Below are 18,844 nucleotides of genomic sequence, written 5' to 3'. Positions count from 1 at the left end.
TCATTAGAAATACTTACTTCCTTATTTTAGTTAAAAATCTGATTTTGACCATTGCTTCATTTTTTAATATAATAGGTGTTGTGGTAGAGGACTGCTTACTTGTGATGCTTACACTCCTAAAGAATAATATTTCAAATCAGAACTTTTTTAAAGAAGGTAGTTACATTCAGAAGCTTGCTCCTTTCTTTAACCTGCAGAATGATCCTTCACTGTCAGATAAGGGATGGTCAGCCCAAAAAGCAGCAAACATTCATCTTATGTTGCAGGTAAAATTTCAAATGTGATAATTTTTATTTTGTATGTTTGCTTTTATAGTTTAATCATGCAGGTGGGTATATTTCCTCTATTGTATGCTTATGCATTTGTACTATTACACACCATGTTTTCAGAATAATGATTTTTTTTTTTTAATGCTGCATTTTTTGTGTTAGGCTTGATAGCCTATCATGGCCAATTGACTTGGCTTCTTTTGAAACCTGATTACTGCTTATGATAAGGTGGTTAATCCTATCTGCATTGTCTGCTATGCCTATAAATTGCATGTGTTCTGGCTGGTTTGCCTGTTTTGTGGGATGAAAAACTCAAGTTTCTGGGTGTAAAAATCCTGCCAGCTTTGCATGAGACCAGCTAACTCACCTTCATTTGAAAAGTCCTGATAAAAGTTTTTGCAGCCTGGATGGGATTCATACCCACTTTCCAACCAGAGGGCATCATTGATACTGAATGAGCTATGGAGGCTCACTAAAATATACTTTACTAGATCATATTGATTTGAAGCACACCAAGATAATAATTTATAATACTTTTTTTTAACTATTTTAAATTGTATTTTATTTTGTTGTTTTCTCAGCTTTGATTGGTATTTTAGAACTACTTAATCCAATTAACTCTCTGCATTTGTTACTAAATATAATTGTATTATAGTTTAAGACCACTGTCATTTTATTCACCTATTCAAAAACAGTTAAGCTAATATGAACTTTATTCATTTCTTTTAAAAGTTAAGGAAATTGAAATGCAGGTTACTTTTATTAGGTTGTGCGAACATTGGCATCTCCAAATAATCCACAGCAGGTAATTACATCTTCTCAAAAAGTGATGAACCAGTGTGGTAAGTTCATGTATTGTTTCTATAACATTAGTCATTGTCAGCTGTCTGTTATGTAGTTCATTATAAATGTATAGTTTGTAGTGAAAAAATATTTCTATACCTCTGAATATTAGTGTAACTGTATAGTCTTGAATTCAAAAAAACTGAAATTTCTAAAACAATAACAAAAAAAAAAAAAAAAAAAAACTACTGGAAAAATTGCAAATACCATATTCCTTCAGGTGTGTGTGTGTGGGGGGGGGGGGGGGGGGAGGAATGGATTCAAAATCTGCATTGTTATCACCACTAAAATGGTGTTATGATGCATTAGCGCACAATTCAGGCTAGTTGAAAGACCTGGATTTTTGAGGGCCTAGGAATATTTATATTTATATAGTATTTATATAGTATTTTCCACTGAAAGTTAGCTAATTTCATATGTAGGCAACATTTTTTTTTTTTTAACTGGATGTTTCATCCAGGAAAACAGATTTCTGTCTTGGAGAACATAACTAATAAATAATAAATTGGCTCTGGTAGGCTGAGTAGTTAGCTCATCTTTTTTTCAGCCAATAAGCTGCAGGCTCAAATCCTCCATGAGCATGGATGTTTGTTGAATGCCTTTAGATGTATCACCTAAAGGGATAAATTTTATTGTCTGGTGTGAGACTACCCTCTTTATTGAAGATCTGAAGTAGCTTGAAAAATTTCCATGTATGATCTCTAGAGCAGGATTTACAGATAATGTATAAAAACTGCAAAAAAAAAATATAAAATTGAATTATAATCTTTAGTCCATCTATGGTACTAATGCACTATAGTTTTACAACTTTTGGTAAGTGGGAATTACATAAAAAAATAAAAGTATATACAAGATTTAAAAAAAAATCTTGTATGTACTTTTTTTTCTTAAGAAAATTACCAAATTGTTAGAGACAACAATATTGAAGTGCTTATGAGTAATAGGCTAATTTGGAAGGATTATAATAGGAGATTAGTAGTAATTCAAACTTAATCATATAGCACCTGTAACAATAGCTGTGCACCCCTTGAGTATATACATCTGGAAACTGATGTTACATAAAGTTTATACAAGATTTAAAAAAATAAATGAATACAAAAATTAACGAGTTCAAGTCCCTTCATTTAATAAAATATATACTTTTGAATTTGTCATTTATAAACATAGAGGATTAATCATTCATTCACTGACTGATACTGTTGCTGATTTTTTTTTTCATTTTTTCTTTCAAAATTAAAGAAAATTTATTAACAGACCTACCAGACTGAATAGTTCAGTATGGTAGATTGATCTCTTTAGTGTGTAGATTTCTCAGAAAGACTAAAAAAAACTTAAATACAGCTCTCTGTTATATTCCCATGCTTTCTTGACTATTTGTCATAAAGTGAAGATCCGATCCTGACAGCCTCTATTTGGCCGGAATCCAGCTTGTTCTTCACCAAGCTTTTCTTCCACAATTCTTCTCAACTGTTTCTCAAGTATACTTGCATAGATCTTGCCAGGAACACTCAGTAGGGAAATACCTCTGTAATTCTCACATTCAGTTTTATTTCCCTTTTTTATATATGGGTACTATTAGAGCTCTACTCCAATCATCGGGAATTTGTCCTTCTGTCCAGGCCCTCTGAACTATGCAGTGTAGTCGCTATAAAACTCCAATACCTCCATACTTGAGCATTTCTGGTCTAATATCTACTCCAGCTGCCTTTCCACATTTCAAGCCTTTGATTGCTTTTTCTACTTCAAGTATGGATATATATTCTTGACTGTATGCCTGTGATTTTTAGAGTGTTTTTTACCACTATGCTATCACTGCTTGTTTCATTTAGCAATTTTTCGAAGTAATTACTCCATACTTCAAGGATATCTATTTCTCCTGTTTTCATGTCACCTTTATCATCTCTAACTCCTTTTACTCTTTCCTCCGTTTCTAAGCTTCTTCAACAACCTCCAGAATATCTTATCACCTTCTTGATATTTATTTTTTATATTCTTGCCAAAGTCCTCCCATGACTTTTGTTTAGCTAGTTTTACACAGTGTTTCGCTTTCTTACATTTGTCTCTGTATTCTCTAAAAGCAAAAGCTGTCTTATTTGCCAGGAACTTTTGATATGCTTTCTTCTTTTCCTTCACTGCCTCTTTGACTTCCTGTGTCCACCATGGAGTTCTGATTTTTCTATCCTTGCAGACAACCTCACCACATGCCTCTCTGGCTGAATCAATCAGGGTTTTCTTCAAGACTTGCCACTGAATCTCCAAGGTTTGGTTCCTGTTCTCAAACTCTTTCATTTTTTCTTCAATAATCTTAGTGTATTTTAGTCTAGAGTTCACATCTGAGAGCTGCTCAACTTTTATTCGCTTTAAAACCTTTTTACGTGTTATTCTTTTTAATATGAAATTCAGTTTTATCCTGCTGAGGACTAAATAGTGATTGATTCCAATTTCAAATCCTCTGTACACTCTGGTGTCCTGCACCAGGGAGAAAACATCACTATCAACAATAACATAGTCAATGAGACTTTTCTTATTTCTTGCCTCTTCTCTCCATGTGAATTTGTGCACATTTTTATGTTGGAACATGGTGTTAGTAATAACCAGTCCATGTCCTGAGCAGAAATCCAACAGATATTTGCCATTATTATTAGCTTTGCTCTTTTCTCCAAATTTTCCCAAAATATTTTTGTATATCTCACAATCATTTCCTACTCTGCTATTTAGATCCTCAACAAGGACCAACTTTTCCTTTTCCATTGTGTCAGTTGCTTTTTCTAAAGCATCAAAAAATTCTTACATTTCTACCTTAGTAGAACTGTCTGTGGGACCATAGGCACAAATAAGTCTCATTGTCCAGTTCCCCATTCTCATATTTGCCCACATTACTCTACTTGAGACTGCCTACCATTCAAGAAGATGAACCGTATTTTGTGTTGAATACCATGGCTGCTACTCCTTTTCCTTGATTGTCATTTCCTGAATATAACATTTTGTATTTATTGCTCAGAAAGATCTCACCAGTTTTTGTCTTTTTTGTTTCAGTCACCCCTATTATGTCGATCTGGTACTTATCTAATTCCTCAGCTAGCTCCATTTCTTTGCCATTCAGGCTCCTTATGTTGATAGTACCGATCTTTAACTTTGGTGATGTTGAGTTGGGGTGTGCTTTCAGATTTGTTCCAGTAGCTGACTTTTCGCTATTTGCCCTGGTACCCTGGTGAAAACAATGAAGGCCTTGTTTAACCAGGTGACACCCCAGCAGGCATGAAATTTTGTCATGTTGTACCATCATTTTCTATATTGGTTTAAGCCAATAAGAATACAATTTGGTCTGCTAAATCCCAAATTGCCAGCCCATCCTCGTTCGTTCAGTATCCAGGTAGATACCCAACAGGGTGCACCACGAGAAGGTGAGGATTGGACATTAGGTCAGAAGCCCTGATCGGTTCTCTGCATTCCTTTAAAGGCTATGTGGAGGTCTCCTCTCAGTTATACAACTTTGACCTTTAAGCACCCCCGATTTGTTCTTAAGTTTTTATAATAATCATGTTTAATAGGAGGAATAAATTTCAACAGGTCCATCATATCTTTCCTCTTTTCTCTTGTCACAGTTCTACCTGTAGGATATAACAAAGGCTGGTCTACATTTTTCAGACCTAGTGGTCTACCTGCTACAGATTTTCTTATAATTAATGACATGAAATACTGAATCTTCATTAAAGTCATATTGGAATTGTATGACATGGGCTTTTGACCTTTCTAATTTTATCCAGTGCATTTTAAGCCAATTTACTAGTAACCATGTAACTGTTACTTTTCTGTTAATGATAGAATTTTCTAAAGGATTTGTTTAGAAAAAATCCTGATGAGTCATTTGAACCACATTAAATGGTACTTTCTTTATACTGGTTTTGATTATATTATACCAATCATCTGGTGAAAAAATGTTTTGAATTTTTTTCGCATATGACTCGATAATGGAAAAATTTGAATCATTAGGCAAATAACTATGTCCACTTACCAAAAATTTAATTTCAATTGACTCAGCTCTTATTTCTGTACTTTGAACCAATTTCAATAAACTTAAGACAGTTTTGATATTTCTATTTTGTCTGGTACATGAATCTGAATAGGTTATTATTTTTTCATAATATTTAGTATAAATCTTTATATGCTTCATTAGGCATAATGAAATTTCCGGAGATCTGCGAGATCCTTCAGTTTCTAGCCAAACCAACATGTGGCTTATATTTTTAATAAAATTGTGGCATCCGAAATTATAAACATATAAATTTCGCTTATAATAAGCTACCGATGTAGTAAGTTTAGGAAAGGCTAAAGCTTTTTCTAAGTCGAAAGAAAATACAAAAATTTCTTTGGATGCTGCCATTCCATCTGCAGCTGTATGACTACGAGCCTGTTCAACCTCTTGTAAGTGAGCGTCCTTTTCAAGTTTTCCTATCCGAATTCCCTCACTATCCGAAGACTGAATTTTTATTTGCAAAGAATCACATCACAAGTTTGGCATGTATCTTTAGATGGTTGCTTTAAATGTAAATTAAATTTGGTGGAGAATACCTTGTAGTGATATTTTTCTTTCACCAGTACTACATCCATCTTCGCATTGTGCGATGTACAGTTTGTACATTTTCTTAATATTTAGGTCTGGATTTAAATATTTTTGTCTTGAATTGTGAGCTCTTGTATAGTGACTAGTGTAGGCGGGAAATGAGTCTATATGTTTTATAACTTGTGTCATCGATTTTATTGCCTGGAACATGGCGACCGCGACGATCAATCAAAGGCGAAACTTGTTCTTTACAACAACAGTCGTATGTTTGTCCGTCACTTATCTGATAAGTATACTTAAAATATTTTTTTGCAAACATAAATATCATTTTTTCGGCTATTTCGAAAATAATATGTGAAAGAACGTGATCTTGGCATTTTACTGCTATCCTTCAGGCTCCTTCTTTTTATTTCATTAACTTTAATGCAACCTCTTAAAAAAATATTTTGCTTAAGTTGACTGTCTAAATTATAAAATGCCTCCACGGCTGCTTCTCTTTCATCCGAAGTAATTTTTTTATTGCACTACTGACGACATCGACATATTACATCTACAAATGTTTTTGCAGGTATTAAATTTCCCCTTCTATTTCTGTATTCCAAACCTTTTATTCTTCTATGCTTTTGGACATTTCGAGCCCATTTGTCAGGATTACAACTTCTTTTCCACCCAATTGAATTATTTGTTGTAATGTTTTCACTGCTACAATCAGATGACGAATCCGAAGAAATACATAAACGTTTTCTTGAGCCAAGCTTTCTGCTAATAAATCGTATTGAAAAACCATCAGATTCATCATTTTCTACATCCAAATGATCATTATTAGTCTCATCCTTCTTGATATTATAACGGTATAATTTTCCTTTTTTCTAAAAACAACTGACACTGAAATTCACAAGTACTTACTTCTGCAGCAGTTAGACTGCAACAGATTAATTATTTTACTTTTTTTGTGATGAGACAGCACTAAACAATTTACCATTAATTGCTTCTGTGTTTGAATTGCATTATTGCAACGATTTACATTAGAGTATGGAGTTAATTAGATTGTCTTCTGAAATAAATTATTTATTATTCGATGGCTAACAAAAAATTTTATCATTTAGTGGTGTTAATCCTTATTATTAGGGAAATTTATTCTGAATATAAAAAGTTAGGAGTCAATCAAGTGCTTTGACACGAAAGTTTAAAAAAATTCAAAGAGTGAAGTTAATCGATTTGGCTTGTGAATGGCTCATATATTGCACTAGCTTCCCTGCAAACAAATCGAGGCAAATTTCACTTTTTTGCAGCTATCAGAAATTCTTATTATGAAGTTTTTTGTATTAAGATTTTAAAATATGTTATGTTGTTACATTTTAGGATTACTTGAGCAACTTAGCAGTATTCTGATGGCCAGTGGTGTTCCTGCAGATATTTTAACAGAGGTAAGTGCCTTCTTAATCAGATAGTTCTAAATGTTATATTATTATTACATTGCCATCTTCATTGAATCCAAAAACTTAATGCAAGAATACCCACACTGACCATTATATGCAATGCCTGTCATATCTTTCGAGTTTAAGAAAAGATAACTGCTTTTGATATCACTTTCCAGGCAAAAAAAAAATGTGCCATTTATTATTGTTTATTATTATTATTTTGTGACAGCTCTGAGGAGCCCGAAGTCTCATCGAGGGAGGAAACCTACTCTACAACTCTCCGTCTCCACCACTCCATCCACCAACTACACTGAACCTCTACTACCATCATTATCTACATCAACATCATCTAGTGCCCACCACCACTTTCACTAGTACTTTTTTTTGTCTGTAAATTGCATGTGTTCTGAAAGGCAGATTTCTCTGTATGCAGGATGAAAAACCAAAGTTTCTGGGAGAAAAAACACTGCTACCTCCATATGAGATTGGCTCACTCGCCTTCAATTGAAAAAATCCCTATAAAGATTCCACTTGCTAGCTACACTCTTACATAAATTCCTGCGTTGATTCTTTTTTCTCTTTCATCTTGTCACAAAATTTTTTTCAATCTATTGTATACACCCTCTGTCCAAATAGAAACCAAACTATTGATAGAAAATAAAACGCAGGCCAATTACAATTATTCAAGTCATTTATTTCAATCAATATACTTTCCCTCAGCTTTGATACAGCATTTGGCATGGCCAATTAATTCGTTAAATGAGTTTTTTATACTTTTTATACTGCTTAAATGTTTTCAATGGTGTCGTATTGCTTTCCTTTCATCGGCAAATGAAGTCGGGGGGAGAGAAAGAAGTCACAGGGTGCTAAATCAGGTGAATACAGTGGGTGATCCAACACACAAACTTGGTTTTTTCTCAAAAACTGTCTCACAATATTTGAACAATGAGATGGTGCATTATTGTGCAAAAGTAACCAGCTGCCTGCATCACGATATTCATGCCATACGCGACGAATTCTCACTATCAGTCGCTTTAAAACTTCGAGATAAAACTCACCATTGACTGTTTGGCCAGGCGGAATAAATTCTTTTTGGATAATGCCCTTGGAATCGTAGAAACAAATCAGCATTGTCTTTACTTTTGACTTCACCACCAGAAGAGGGGTGGATGCCCCTCTTCTGGTGGTTTCCACTCAGTACTCTGGCATTTTGTTTCAGACTCATACTCAAAACACCATGTTTCGTCACCAGTAACAATCATTTCAAGAAAGTTAGAGTCCTTACAAGCGGTTTTAACGAGGTCCCTGCAGTGTTCAATTCGATATATTTTTTGGTTGTCAGTCAACTTGTGGGGAACAAATTGCGAATTCAATTTATGAAGGCCCAAACTCTCGGTCAAAATGTTCTGCACAGTTGATTTTGGAATTGCCAATTCATCTTGAATCAATTTCCCAGACTATTTGGGGTTTTCTTTGATGAAATCACGCACTTTTTGGATGTTAATTTCGCTCAGTCCAATTTTTGAACGGCCTGGCTTTTCGTCATCATCAAGCGTCTCATGACCACTTTGAAATTGCTAATCACTCTTAAACGTGATAAGCATTCATCATCGTATGCTTTTTGAAGCATTTGATGCGTTTCGGTAAAACTTTTACCAAGTTTAACACTGTTTGAAACTCATTTTCCGACCGTTCATCAAAATACACTGTCACTCTTGGCACTATAACTTGGCTTCTCATGAAACAAATGTCATAAACAGTTGACACAACACTAATGAAGGTTGCCACTTTCGACAACAAAAAGATACAACAGGCACCACTAGTTTCTTCTATTTTTGAAAAGTTCGGTTTCTTTTTGGACAGAGGGTGTAAGTCATCTTTAATAATTTGTTTCTGCCTAATTTATGTTTCATATTTTTTCTGTCTACCAACTACACTTTGTAATCCACAAAAACAACTAAATCTGCTCATATACAGAGGAATGACATCTTCCTTATCTCTCCTTATCTGCATGTTTTTTAATATCTAAGCAGTCATTTGAGATTTGTTCACATTTGCAATATTTTCTCTGACCTCAACTCTGTCATTTCCAAATTCTTAGCATCATCATGCAATCTATTTCTATCTTTGTTGTACCTAATTTGCAGTCTCTTCATCCCCAAATGCATAACCATGTCTTTATCACATTGAGAGCAGAGTCCTGTGGTATACTGCTGGTCACCTGCCTTCTTGATTCAACTCTACTGCATACTACTTCCTGATGTCTGTCCATCATTCAGGTCTGTCTCCATTCACTCCATTTACTTAATAGGATTCTGTGCATTATCTGCAAAGTTTGATGAAGTATCATAGTGTAACCATTTTCCGTATCCAATTTTGTTTTGCAAGTAATTATTATCTGTAGCATTTAGTCTTTGATAAACTGTTTTGATTTCCAATCCAGTTCTTATACATACATCAAAGGTGGTTTAAATATTGTTTAAACATTTATAAATTGTTTACTATTAGCTTGCCCATTTGTCTGATTTTCTCTCTCTCTCTCTCTCCCCTCGTTCCATAACAATTTATTCAAGTAACTTCCCACCATTACTAGACTTGCTTTCTATTGCCTGTTTTTTTTCCTCCAAATTTAATTTGATATCTTCACCAACAGCCTAAATAGAAAAATCTTTTCTGTATGTTCATTACTGAAAATTCAATTTGTGTTTTCTGTTGTCATATGTATTTTCATAGTTTTTTTTCTCTTCTTGCTGCTGTTACAGTCTCTTAATAACATTACAGGTATCTCTTTCTTAACGCAGTTTTGCTTAAAGCGGGATTTGATTAACGCAGCAAAATAATTGCGACAATCCCTTGATATACGTGGCAAGAGTTTTAATTAACACGCCTTTAAATTTACCACACAAACACATGCAAGCCTCGAGGCCGAGAGGAAGATAGTCGTGAGTATGATGCCGTAATTCCTCCCATTACATGCTCCAATTGTTCTGCTGTATTTACAAATTACATCTTTGTAAATTTTTTTGTAATCAGAAGAGAATTCCAATTAATGCCTATTATATCATGTCCAAAGCTCTGAGCCTCTTTTCAAGACTTAAAGAGACTAAATATAAAGAAAACAATTCAAAATTCGCAACTAGCAAAGGCTGGCTTGAAAATTTTAATTCTAGGACTGAACTAAAGAATGTGAAAATAACATGTGAAGCTGCAAGTTCCCATGAAGTTGATGCATTTACATTACCTTCTGAGCTTCAGAAAATTATCGAAGAAAATGATTAAGATTACCGCCAAATTTTCAATGTAGATGAAACTGGCTTCTATTGGAAAAAGTGCCATCTAGAACTTTTATATCAAAAAAAGAAGCAGCATAGCCTGACTATAAAGTATCAAAAAATTGCTTAACTTTTATATTTGGTGTAAATGCTAATGGAGATTTTAAATTGAAACCGCTGCTTGTCTATCAAATTCAGAACCCAAGGGCTTTAAAAGGATGTAACAAGAACTCTTTACCTGTGATTTGGTGGGCGAATCAGAAGTCCTGGCTTACCCAAAACCCATTTGAAGATTGATTTAAGTCTTATTTTTGTCCAGCAGTTGAAGCTTATTGCAAGAGAAATAACTTAGCTTTCAAATCTCTTTTGCTTTTAGATAACTCACTTGGTCATCCCTTGTGATCTGTGATCATATTAATGATCTGTGTGAGAACGTGAAAGTTTTTTTTTCCATGAAATACATCATTGCTACAACCCATGGACATGGGTGCCATTGCAACTTTCAAAGCTTATTTTCTTAAAAAAGACATTCTCGAAGGCAGTAGCAACAACAACGGGAGAAAATGTGATTACACTCCAAGAATTTTGGAAAAATTTTAACATTAAACATGCAATTGAAAACATTCATGATTCGTGGGAGCAAGTGTCTTCTAGCTGCATGAGAGCTGTTTGGAAAAACTTTTGGCAGAATGCGCTAATGACTTAGGTGGTTTTTTGAAAATCCTGTAAACAACGTGATTGAAGAAATCATTGCAATTGGTGAAGACCTTGGTGTTGATGCAGAAGATGTTAAATAATTATTGGATTTAAATTCAAAAGATTTCAGTGACAATGATCATCTTGAAATTGAACAAGAAAGCTCATATGCAGACAACGAACAAATGGAATGTAAAGATGAGGTTTCAAAGGAGATAACAATCAAAGAACTGAATGGAATACTCGTATTTCACAGTTTAGAATCGATTAAGCAGCAAGTGATGGATATGGATCCAGATGTTAATCGAAGAATGCTTGTTTGCCGAGCCTACAGAGTCATTTTGCTTGTTATCTTAGAATTTATGCTGATTAGGAAAAAACTAAAACTGTTCAAATGACTTTTGATAACTTATTTGATTAAAAATGCAGTAACTATTGTAGGTACAGGCATTTATTAAACATTTACTTTGCATTCAATTTTTTATCTTTCATAAAAGAGTACCACATAAAACGAATTATTAATACTGTAATCGACCATGGACGAATTATAATTTTACTGTTGATTATTATATTTGATTAATGCTATTTTGATATATGCGGTAATACTGTCGGATTAATTAATCACGTTAATCAAGTGATACCTGTATTTGGTTTGGCTAAAAACTGTCATATTTAGTGAAGAGAATTATGTTACTTGCATGATATAAAGAAAACTAAGCTTAATATCTCCTGCTTGTATCTTAGTAATCCTTAATATCAGGTTCAGTACTTTATGTAGATTATAAATAATAATAGATAGCATACAATTCTGGCTCTACACCTGTTAACATTCTTTATCTATCATTGTATTATAACTACCAGTTTGCGACTAATGCATAAGCTATGTTGTATAAAAACTAACTCCCTTTTTGTAATTTATTATATGCCTTTTTAAAATTAAAGTTTAAATAATGATCCTTATTAAACCAAATGGTTTTTGTAAGCTAAAGTTCTAGTCTTTATTACCTCTGTTATCATAAATCTGACATGATCTTCACCATGTTTCCATGCAACTCAGTAAAGAAATTATTCTTTAATTTAGTTTTCTTTGGTATAATAAGTTACTCCACTTTCATCATACCACTGTGATATTTTACCTTCTGATCAGGTCTTCTGCATTATATAGTGTAATCAGCATAAAAATTTTATACCAGCAGACTTCAGATCAAATATGATTAATTTGATCTGAAGTCTAATAATTGTGACTACTTGTCTAAATTTCAGGTTTCTGATAACTCTTTTTTTTCTACTCTAGTACTGGAAGGCACTCCTGACTCCATTCTTCATACATATTTTCTTCAAATTCTATCACTTCATACTTCACTTAATAGTTTTTCCATGTAATTGCAGTTGATTCTATAACGCCGTATTATATCAAATTCATTCAAACTGCCGAGGTGTCACAGTTATAGATGTAGGTACAAATGTTATTCTAAAGGAAATTCACTGTAGCAAACTGTCCATTGTAATAAATCATTCCTCTGTTTTCTAGTTTGTGCTGGTGAGAATTGACTGCACTTTAGATATCCAGGATCATCACTTTTGTGATCTTAATTTCTTTTTTTCTCTTTATTTTAGTAGCCTACAAAATATTTGGATATTTTCTTTTGTGTTCTAACCAGAATTTGTATATGACTTTTATTTAGGTTTTAACAATCATAACTTAGATTTCCTGCTTTTTTTCTTCTGTATTCAATAAGAACACATGTTGACTTATTATCCAGAAACTCTCATTTTTTCTTTTCATGAACTGCTTTTACTTGTTCTTGCTAGGAGTTATATTTTTTACATCCTAGTAAACATTCCATCAAATGCTTCCCTGACTCATTCAGTCTGCTTTTTAGCACGTATTTGGTTTTCAGTGGGATACTCATAGGTAGTGGTGGTCACTACCTATGAGTATCCCACTTTTCAAATAGTTTTCAAATTTCAAAGAGTATTTCAAATCCCACAAATCTTTTTGTATCATTGGCAAATCAGAAGATGGCACTATCAGCAAAAACATAAGATTTTTTTTTCTTTTGCATGTATCCTCTCCACGTGAATTCATGCAAGTTTATGTTGGAATGTGATATTAGTGATGATTATTCCATATTCTGAGAGAAATTTGTCTGGTTCTTTCAATTATTAATTTATTCTGCCTTTTCTCAAATTTTCCAAAAACATTTGCTTGTTTTGCAGTTTCCTCCCTAGCATTTTTTCTCTCCAGCAAGAACTCTTTTTCTTTTTCATTATATCAACTGCCCTGTCTAATAACTTGCAAATTCTATTTCTTTACTATTAGAAGGGATCTTCTATGGAATTATAGGCACAGATAAGTCTCATTTCCAATTTTCCATTTTGTAATTGACCAACATCACTCAACTTGAAATTGGTTCTCATTCAAGAAGTTCATCTTCATGTTTAGTGAGGGGATGTTAATTGCTAGTGACGCTTTTCCTGATCTGTAAGTATAAACATAATTTTATATGTATTATTTAGAAGGATCTCATTAGTTTTGGTCTACTTATTAATACCACTTATTTTGGCAGACAACATCTGTGTAACTCTACAAGTTCCACTTCTCCATTGGTGCTTGTTATTTTGATAGTGCTTACCTTGTTCCAGATACTTTTTACTGTTCAACCTGCATAGCCTTGTATAATCAGATGATGTACTAGATGGCATGATAGCTGATTATATTATATTTTTATGCAGTTTCAGTCAGTATAGGATACAATTTAGTTAACAGTTTCAAGTATGCTTCTTTGTCCAGTAGACAGACACCTACTAACAGTCTATTCAGATGAAAATAATCATCTGAATAGACTGTTAGTAGGTGTCTGTCAAAGAGAATGGATATCGGATCAGAAACCTCATCATTTTCTTTGCATTCTGTGGAGATCTCTTTCTAGTTTATTTAGCTTTGATCTTTAGTATAAAATATACTTCGACAGCAGCTTAATGAATATCCAATTGACTCTCACTCTTGAAAACTAATAGGAACCACACAGTTTGTTATAGTGGATAATGGTATTGTCATAGTAAGAGTCATCTATATGTTAAAAAAAATCAGCTGATAACACAAAAGAATTGTTTGTCAGATGCACATCTTCTATTAGAAATAAAAATTTTCTGAATGTTGCAGAGGATTCTCAATTTAAATGGGTTTTTATAATGTCATAGGCCTTACGTGTTTTGACAAAACATTGCATGATTTTAGTATGTTGATGTGTGCAACATGTCCATAAGTAAATTGCATGAAAAGGCTCATCATTTAAATCCATTTATAATTAGAAAGTCAGTCTGTGTTGGTTATATCTATGGACCTCCAAAACAATTATTCATTTTTTGTTTGTGGGTGGGATATAGACTACAAATAGAAATTCACTCGTGATGGTTATATACTGCATGATTGTCATGTCAAGCAGTACGTGAAAAAGTGCTGTCTAGAAGTGTTATCTGCAGTTTGAAAATGGTCAGATGAAAGTACAGATCTCACATCCACATCATCCTAGCTTAGAAGAGAGTGATATGTACAGATGAGTGTTCAGCTGTTAAAATTATTGGAGCAGTTTGTATTGTTGGATCTTGAATGAGAAGATTTCCTTAAAGAAATAATTTATTCAGGACTCAACAAGTTTTAGCTAAACAACAACGAAAATGCGTGTACATAGGTAAAGATACAAATTGTTTAATGAATCATATGCTAGTACTATTTTATGTAATATTACTTAAAGGTAAATGATGTCATTTCTTTGTAAGAATTTATAATGGAAGAAGTATTCTTTATAAGATATATGTTAAGGCATGTAACAGAAGTTCAAAGTCCACTAACGAAAGCCTCGGGTGAATTGTGTAGCCTACGGCAAATTGTCTACGTGCGGGGCGGCATGCGCTTGGTGTTTTCCAGGAAGACGTGGCACTCCCACGGAATTCTTCAGGAAGATGCGAATAGAAAAAAATGACACGTGCGCAAAAAGACAGTGCCAGGCAGAAAGGTATGGGAGTGAAGAGGGCACCAAAGGTAGTGGATATAAAAGGGGTTTGTCCCCCTTTCAAGAGATCTTTTGTCTGTTTTATTATTATTATTAGACACCTCCAGGGAGTCCAAAGACTCATTGAGGGAGAGTGTGGCAACAGCATCGAACGACTGGTCCCCTTCCAACTACTAACCGCGCTCAAACTCACTTAACTGAGCCATTAGTAGCAGAGGCTCTACCAATCGACCAACCTTTGCCAGCTGTTTTACTTTGGAATTTCTTGTGAAGTCGGGGCAAGTTCGAGTTTGGGATCTTATTGATAGCATGTAGTTATTCACAGCCATCATTTCGAGATGTTGTATGGAAGGAATCGACAAGGAGATAATCGGGAGCATTCTGAGCTAGCTTGAAGGAACTGACTGGCATATATGTCCACGTGGGTCGATCCGAGCCATGCTGTTTCTAATCCACGATGGGAAAGAAAGGCAGAACAAAATGAAGTCCAAGCCCAGCCTGTGAGACAATCGTCTAGAAGAAGACCGGACATTCCATGGGACGAAGTAAGGATAAGATGACAGAACGAATATACTTCCAGAAATATGGTAATGTTAAAACCTTTTGTAATTCTTTGTTAAGAAAGAGAGGAATATTGTGATATTCCAGAACTCTATACTTGTATGGAAAGGACTATAGCAAACATTGGATAGCAGTGTTTTAAGTCTTAGGGCTATTTCTCAAGTAATTAATTGAATAAATTGTAGTTTGAATTGTTGTGAGTAATGATCTATAAAGTTACCGATGTGATTGAATTAATTTGAGAGAATATGTAGACTAGTAAGAATATTTGGAGGATGCTAACAAAATTCTGTGCTATGGAATTAACCTATGCTTAAATTGTGTAAAATACAGGGTGTTCGGGATAAATTTGACAGTTTCGTAAGGAAAAAGAAAATCTTCTTTGTATCTATTAAATTTAATGAATTGACAAAAAAACATTACAGGCAGAGTTAATTACAATACTATCAACAAGATTTACTCAAAATAACCACCATTAGCATCGATCACAGCTTCAATTCTGCTTCGGAACCTCGAACAAGCTGATGCTACAGTCTCCCTGGGAAGGGCCGCAAAAACTGTTTTAATTTTATCCATTAACTGGGCTTTTGTATTACTGGAAGTGCGATTGGTGTCTTTTTCAACTGCGCCCCATACAAAATAATCCATGGGGTTAAGGTCTGGGGAGTTTGGAGGCCAAACATTTGGACTGGTGAAGTCGTAGAAATTTTCAGACAACCATTTTTGACTTTTCCCAGAGGTGTGGCAAGGGGCCGAATCCTGCTGCCATACATACGGCCTACCATTGGCTACCCTTGTTATCCAGGGCTTGACTACAGTTAGCAACTCCACGAACAAAGCCCGAATTCCAATGCCAGGGTTCTTCAACACCTGTTCCTGCAGATTTGCTAGGGATCTTTCTTCTTGCTACATCCTCGTAGTCACCATTGCAAGTCTCTAGTTCATGCCTGATTGTTTTTACTGTATTCAGGGAGCATTGGGCAGCAGTCGTAATATCCTTATTTTGATGGCGGGCACGAATCATCATGATACAAGTTATTCTCTTCCATGATTCAGGTGGGTTCCAGCTATCCATCCTTTCTGACATCTTGTATATGAATGAAGAAGGGTCCAAACTTTTAAATGAAGAGAAGTGTGTGTTAATACATGTAACTTACGGAAAAATATAATTAATTATAAATATGTCAAATTTATCCCGAACACCCTGTACAGTTGCTATGTTTAACCTTTATACTTAGGATACCTATATTCCAATTGAGTTTATTCTTGTAAATGTCTAACCTTTGGAATTTAATAAATGTATCTTGAATATCTTAACCTGGTTTGTGCCTTGAATTGAATCCAATGCACTGCTTGCTAATATCTGAATCTGAGCGGGATAGAATTATTTCATAGAGACCATGACTGAAAACTAAAGTAAATTAAGTGACATAGATAAACTGAGATAAGAAGCAATTAGTAAATTGATTAGCTTAGTATATTTTCTGAAGGTTACTCCTTGGTTAAGAGGAATTTCTAACCTAGGGATCTGGCTGGTGCAGCTTGATCAAATAAATATTGCCAGAACCTGATTTAGGAGATGACTCCAGACTGTTATTACTGTGGATAGGGCTCTATTCAGAGGTCTACCCTTTGTTAATTAATTAATATACTTAATCATTCTAAGAATCGGCCAATTGTCTGGATAGATTTTATAGTAAATGCGAGCATGCAGTGTTGTTAGTGTCATGAATATAGAACATAGAAGTGCATAGTTAAAGTGATAACACTACACAGTGATAATTTAAGACTAATAAAATAGGAAGAAGAAGAATACAATAAAATTATAAAATTAAGGAAATGTCAAGACATAACAGTATGTCCCATATAATTTAGGACATATGAACTTGTGATGGTGACTCAATAGTTGATCATTGACCACAATAATGTATTTATGGTTGCAGTGCTTACCAGTGATATGCCAAAGAGAGTGAGGACCAGTGGCAGCTTGTACATAAGCACTGCTCATTGAGCAGTGTCGCTACAGATAAATTGTATGCTTGTGCGTGTTATTTCGGTGAGATACAAAACTTTTATTATTGGTGTATGTTTGTAGTGAGGGTGAAATCTTTTTGCCAAAAATATTTGTGTGAAATAGTTTTGCCAAAAATATTTCGCCCTCACCATGAACACACACCAATAATAAAAGTTTCGTACCTCACCAAAATAACCTGTGCAAGCATACAATTTATCTGTAGTGACACTGCTCGTTGAGCAGTGTCGGATTCACTTGTTACGTGCAGTGACAAGTGCAAACGAATATCGGCCAGTCTCAAAATTCTCGAATATGTAAATTTACTTATTAAATAAATAAATTCCGTGTGATAATACAGCGTTCCCCTTTTTACGGGAGTTCACGGTACCATCTGGTCTCCCCAAATTTTATCCGGGCTCCGGAACCGGCATAGGCTGATGATTCAGACCTATGGCTGGGTCAGTATTCCTGACTGTAATCCGTGTGTGTCCTCAGACCGGTTTGCCTGCTTGCGGGGATGAAAAACACCAGATAAACTGGCGGAAAAAACCCTGCTGTCCATGCCCAAGACTGTCTAACTTGGCTATGGCTAAGGAAGATCCTTGAGCTCCTCACATCATTGATGGCAATCGAACCTAGGACACTCCTTCCCCAGGCATATGGTTGCGAAGCACAAAGCCACTAAGCTAATCGCACGGACATTTACTTATTAATAAATTGGTTACTGATTAGGAAAAAATGAATTATTTTTCTTATTTTGTATATGCAGCACCCTCACTTAAAATTTTCACCGGCCGCCAGTGGTGAGGACTTTTTTTTTTCATCAGATAAATTTTCTGGGACAAGGGGATCTCTCTCTCTCTCTCTCTCTGATCCTATTTCTAGTCTCCTCACCTAAGGAGAGTATGTATATGTGCATGGAGTCATTTTGGTAGTTTTATTTCCTGATATGGAGAGATGGCCATTGGAGGCTTCATACTGGGTAATGTTGACTCAACTTATGAATATTTGCAGCAGTAGGTCTGATTTTGCAAAACAGTGACTTCTTCAACATTAGAAGGTTTTTTCTCATCCTTCTTATAATCCTGACTTGACACTATTGGACTTCCTTTCTAAACATCTTGGAATTAAAGTGCATTTTCATGGATAGTGCTTCCTATCATGTATAGCTAGCCAAAAGTAGTCAAG

The 18,844-nt window shown here is 34.6% G+C and overlaps 1 protein-coding gene across 2 annotated transcripts in view; it reads left to right on the top strand.

The window, feature by feature from the left end:
* The window catches only part of LOC150095882 (general vesicular transport factor p115-like), a 245,709-nt gene that overhangs the window by 79,284 nt on the left and 147,581 nt on the right, over positions 1 to 18,844 (top strand). For both annotated transcript variants that reach the window (XM_090409601.1, XM_090409600.1), the window contains exons 7-9: positions 76 to 266; positions 1,036 to 1,111; positions 7,039 to 7,103. In XM_090409601.1, coding sequence (XP_090265727.1) covers positions 76 to 266; positions 1,036 to 1,111; positions 7,039 to 7,103 — 332 coding nt within the window. The remainder of the gene's footprint in view (positions 1 to 75; positions 267 to 1,035; positions 1,112 to 7,038; positions 7,104 to 18,844) is intronic.

The sequence above is a fragment of the Typopeltis vanoorti genome, chromosome 19 (genome assembly GCF_054136105.1).
Source record: "Typopeltis vanoorti isolate ZY-2024b chromosome 19, IOZ_Tvanoo_1.0, whole genome shotgun sequence".
Lineage (NCBI taxonomy): Eukaryota > Metazoa > Arthropoda > Arachnida > Uropygi > Thelyphonidae > Typopeltis > Typopeltis vanoorti.
This window is presented reverse-complemented; position numbering and strand designations above follow the sequence as displayed.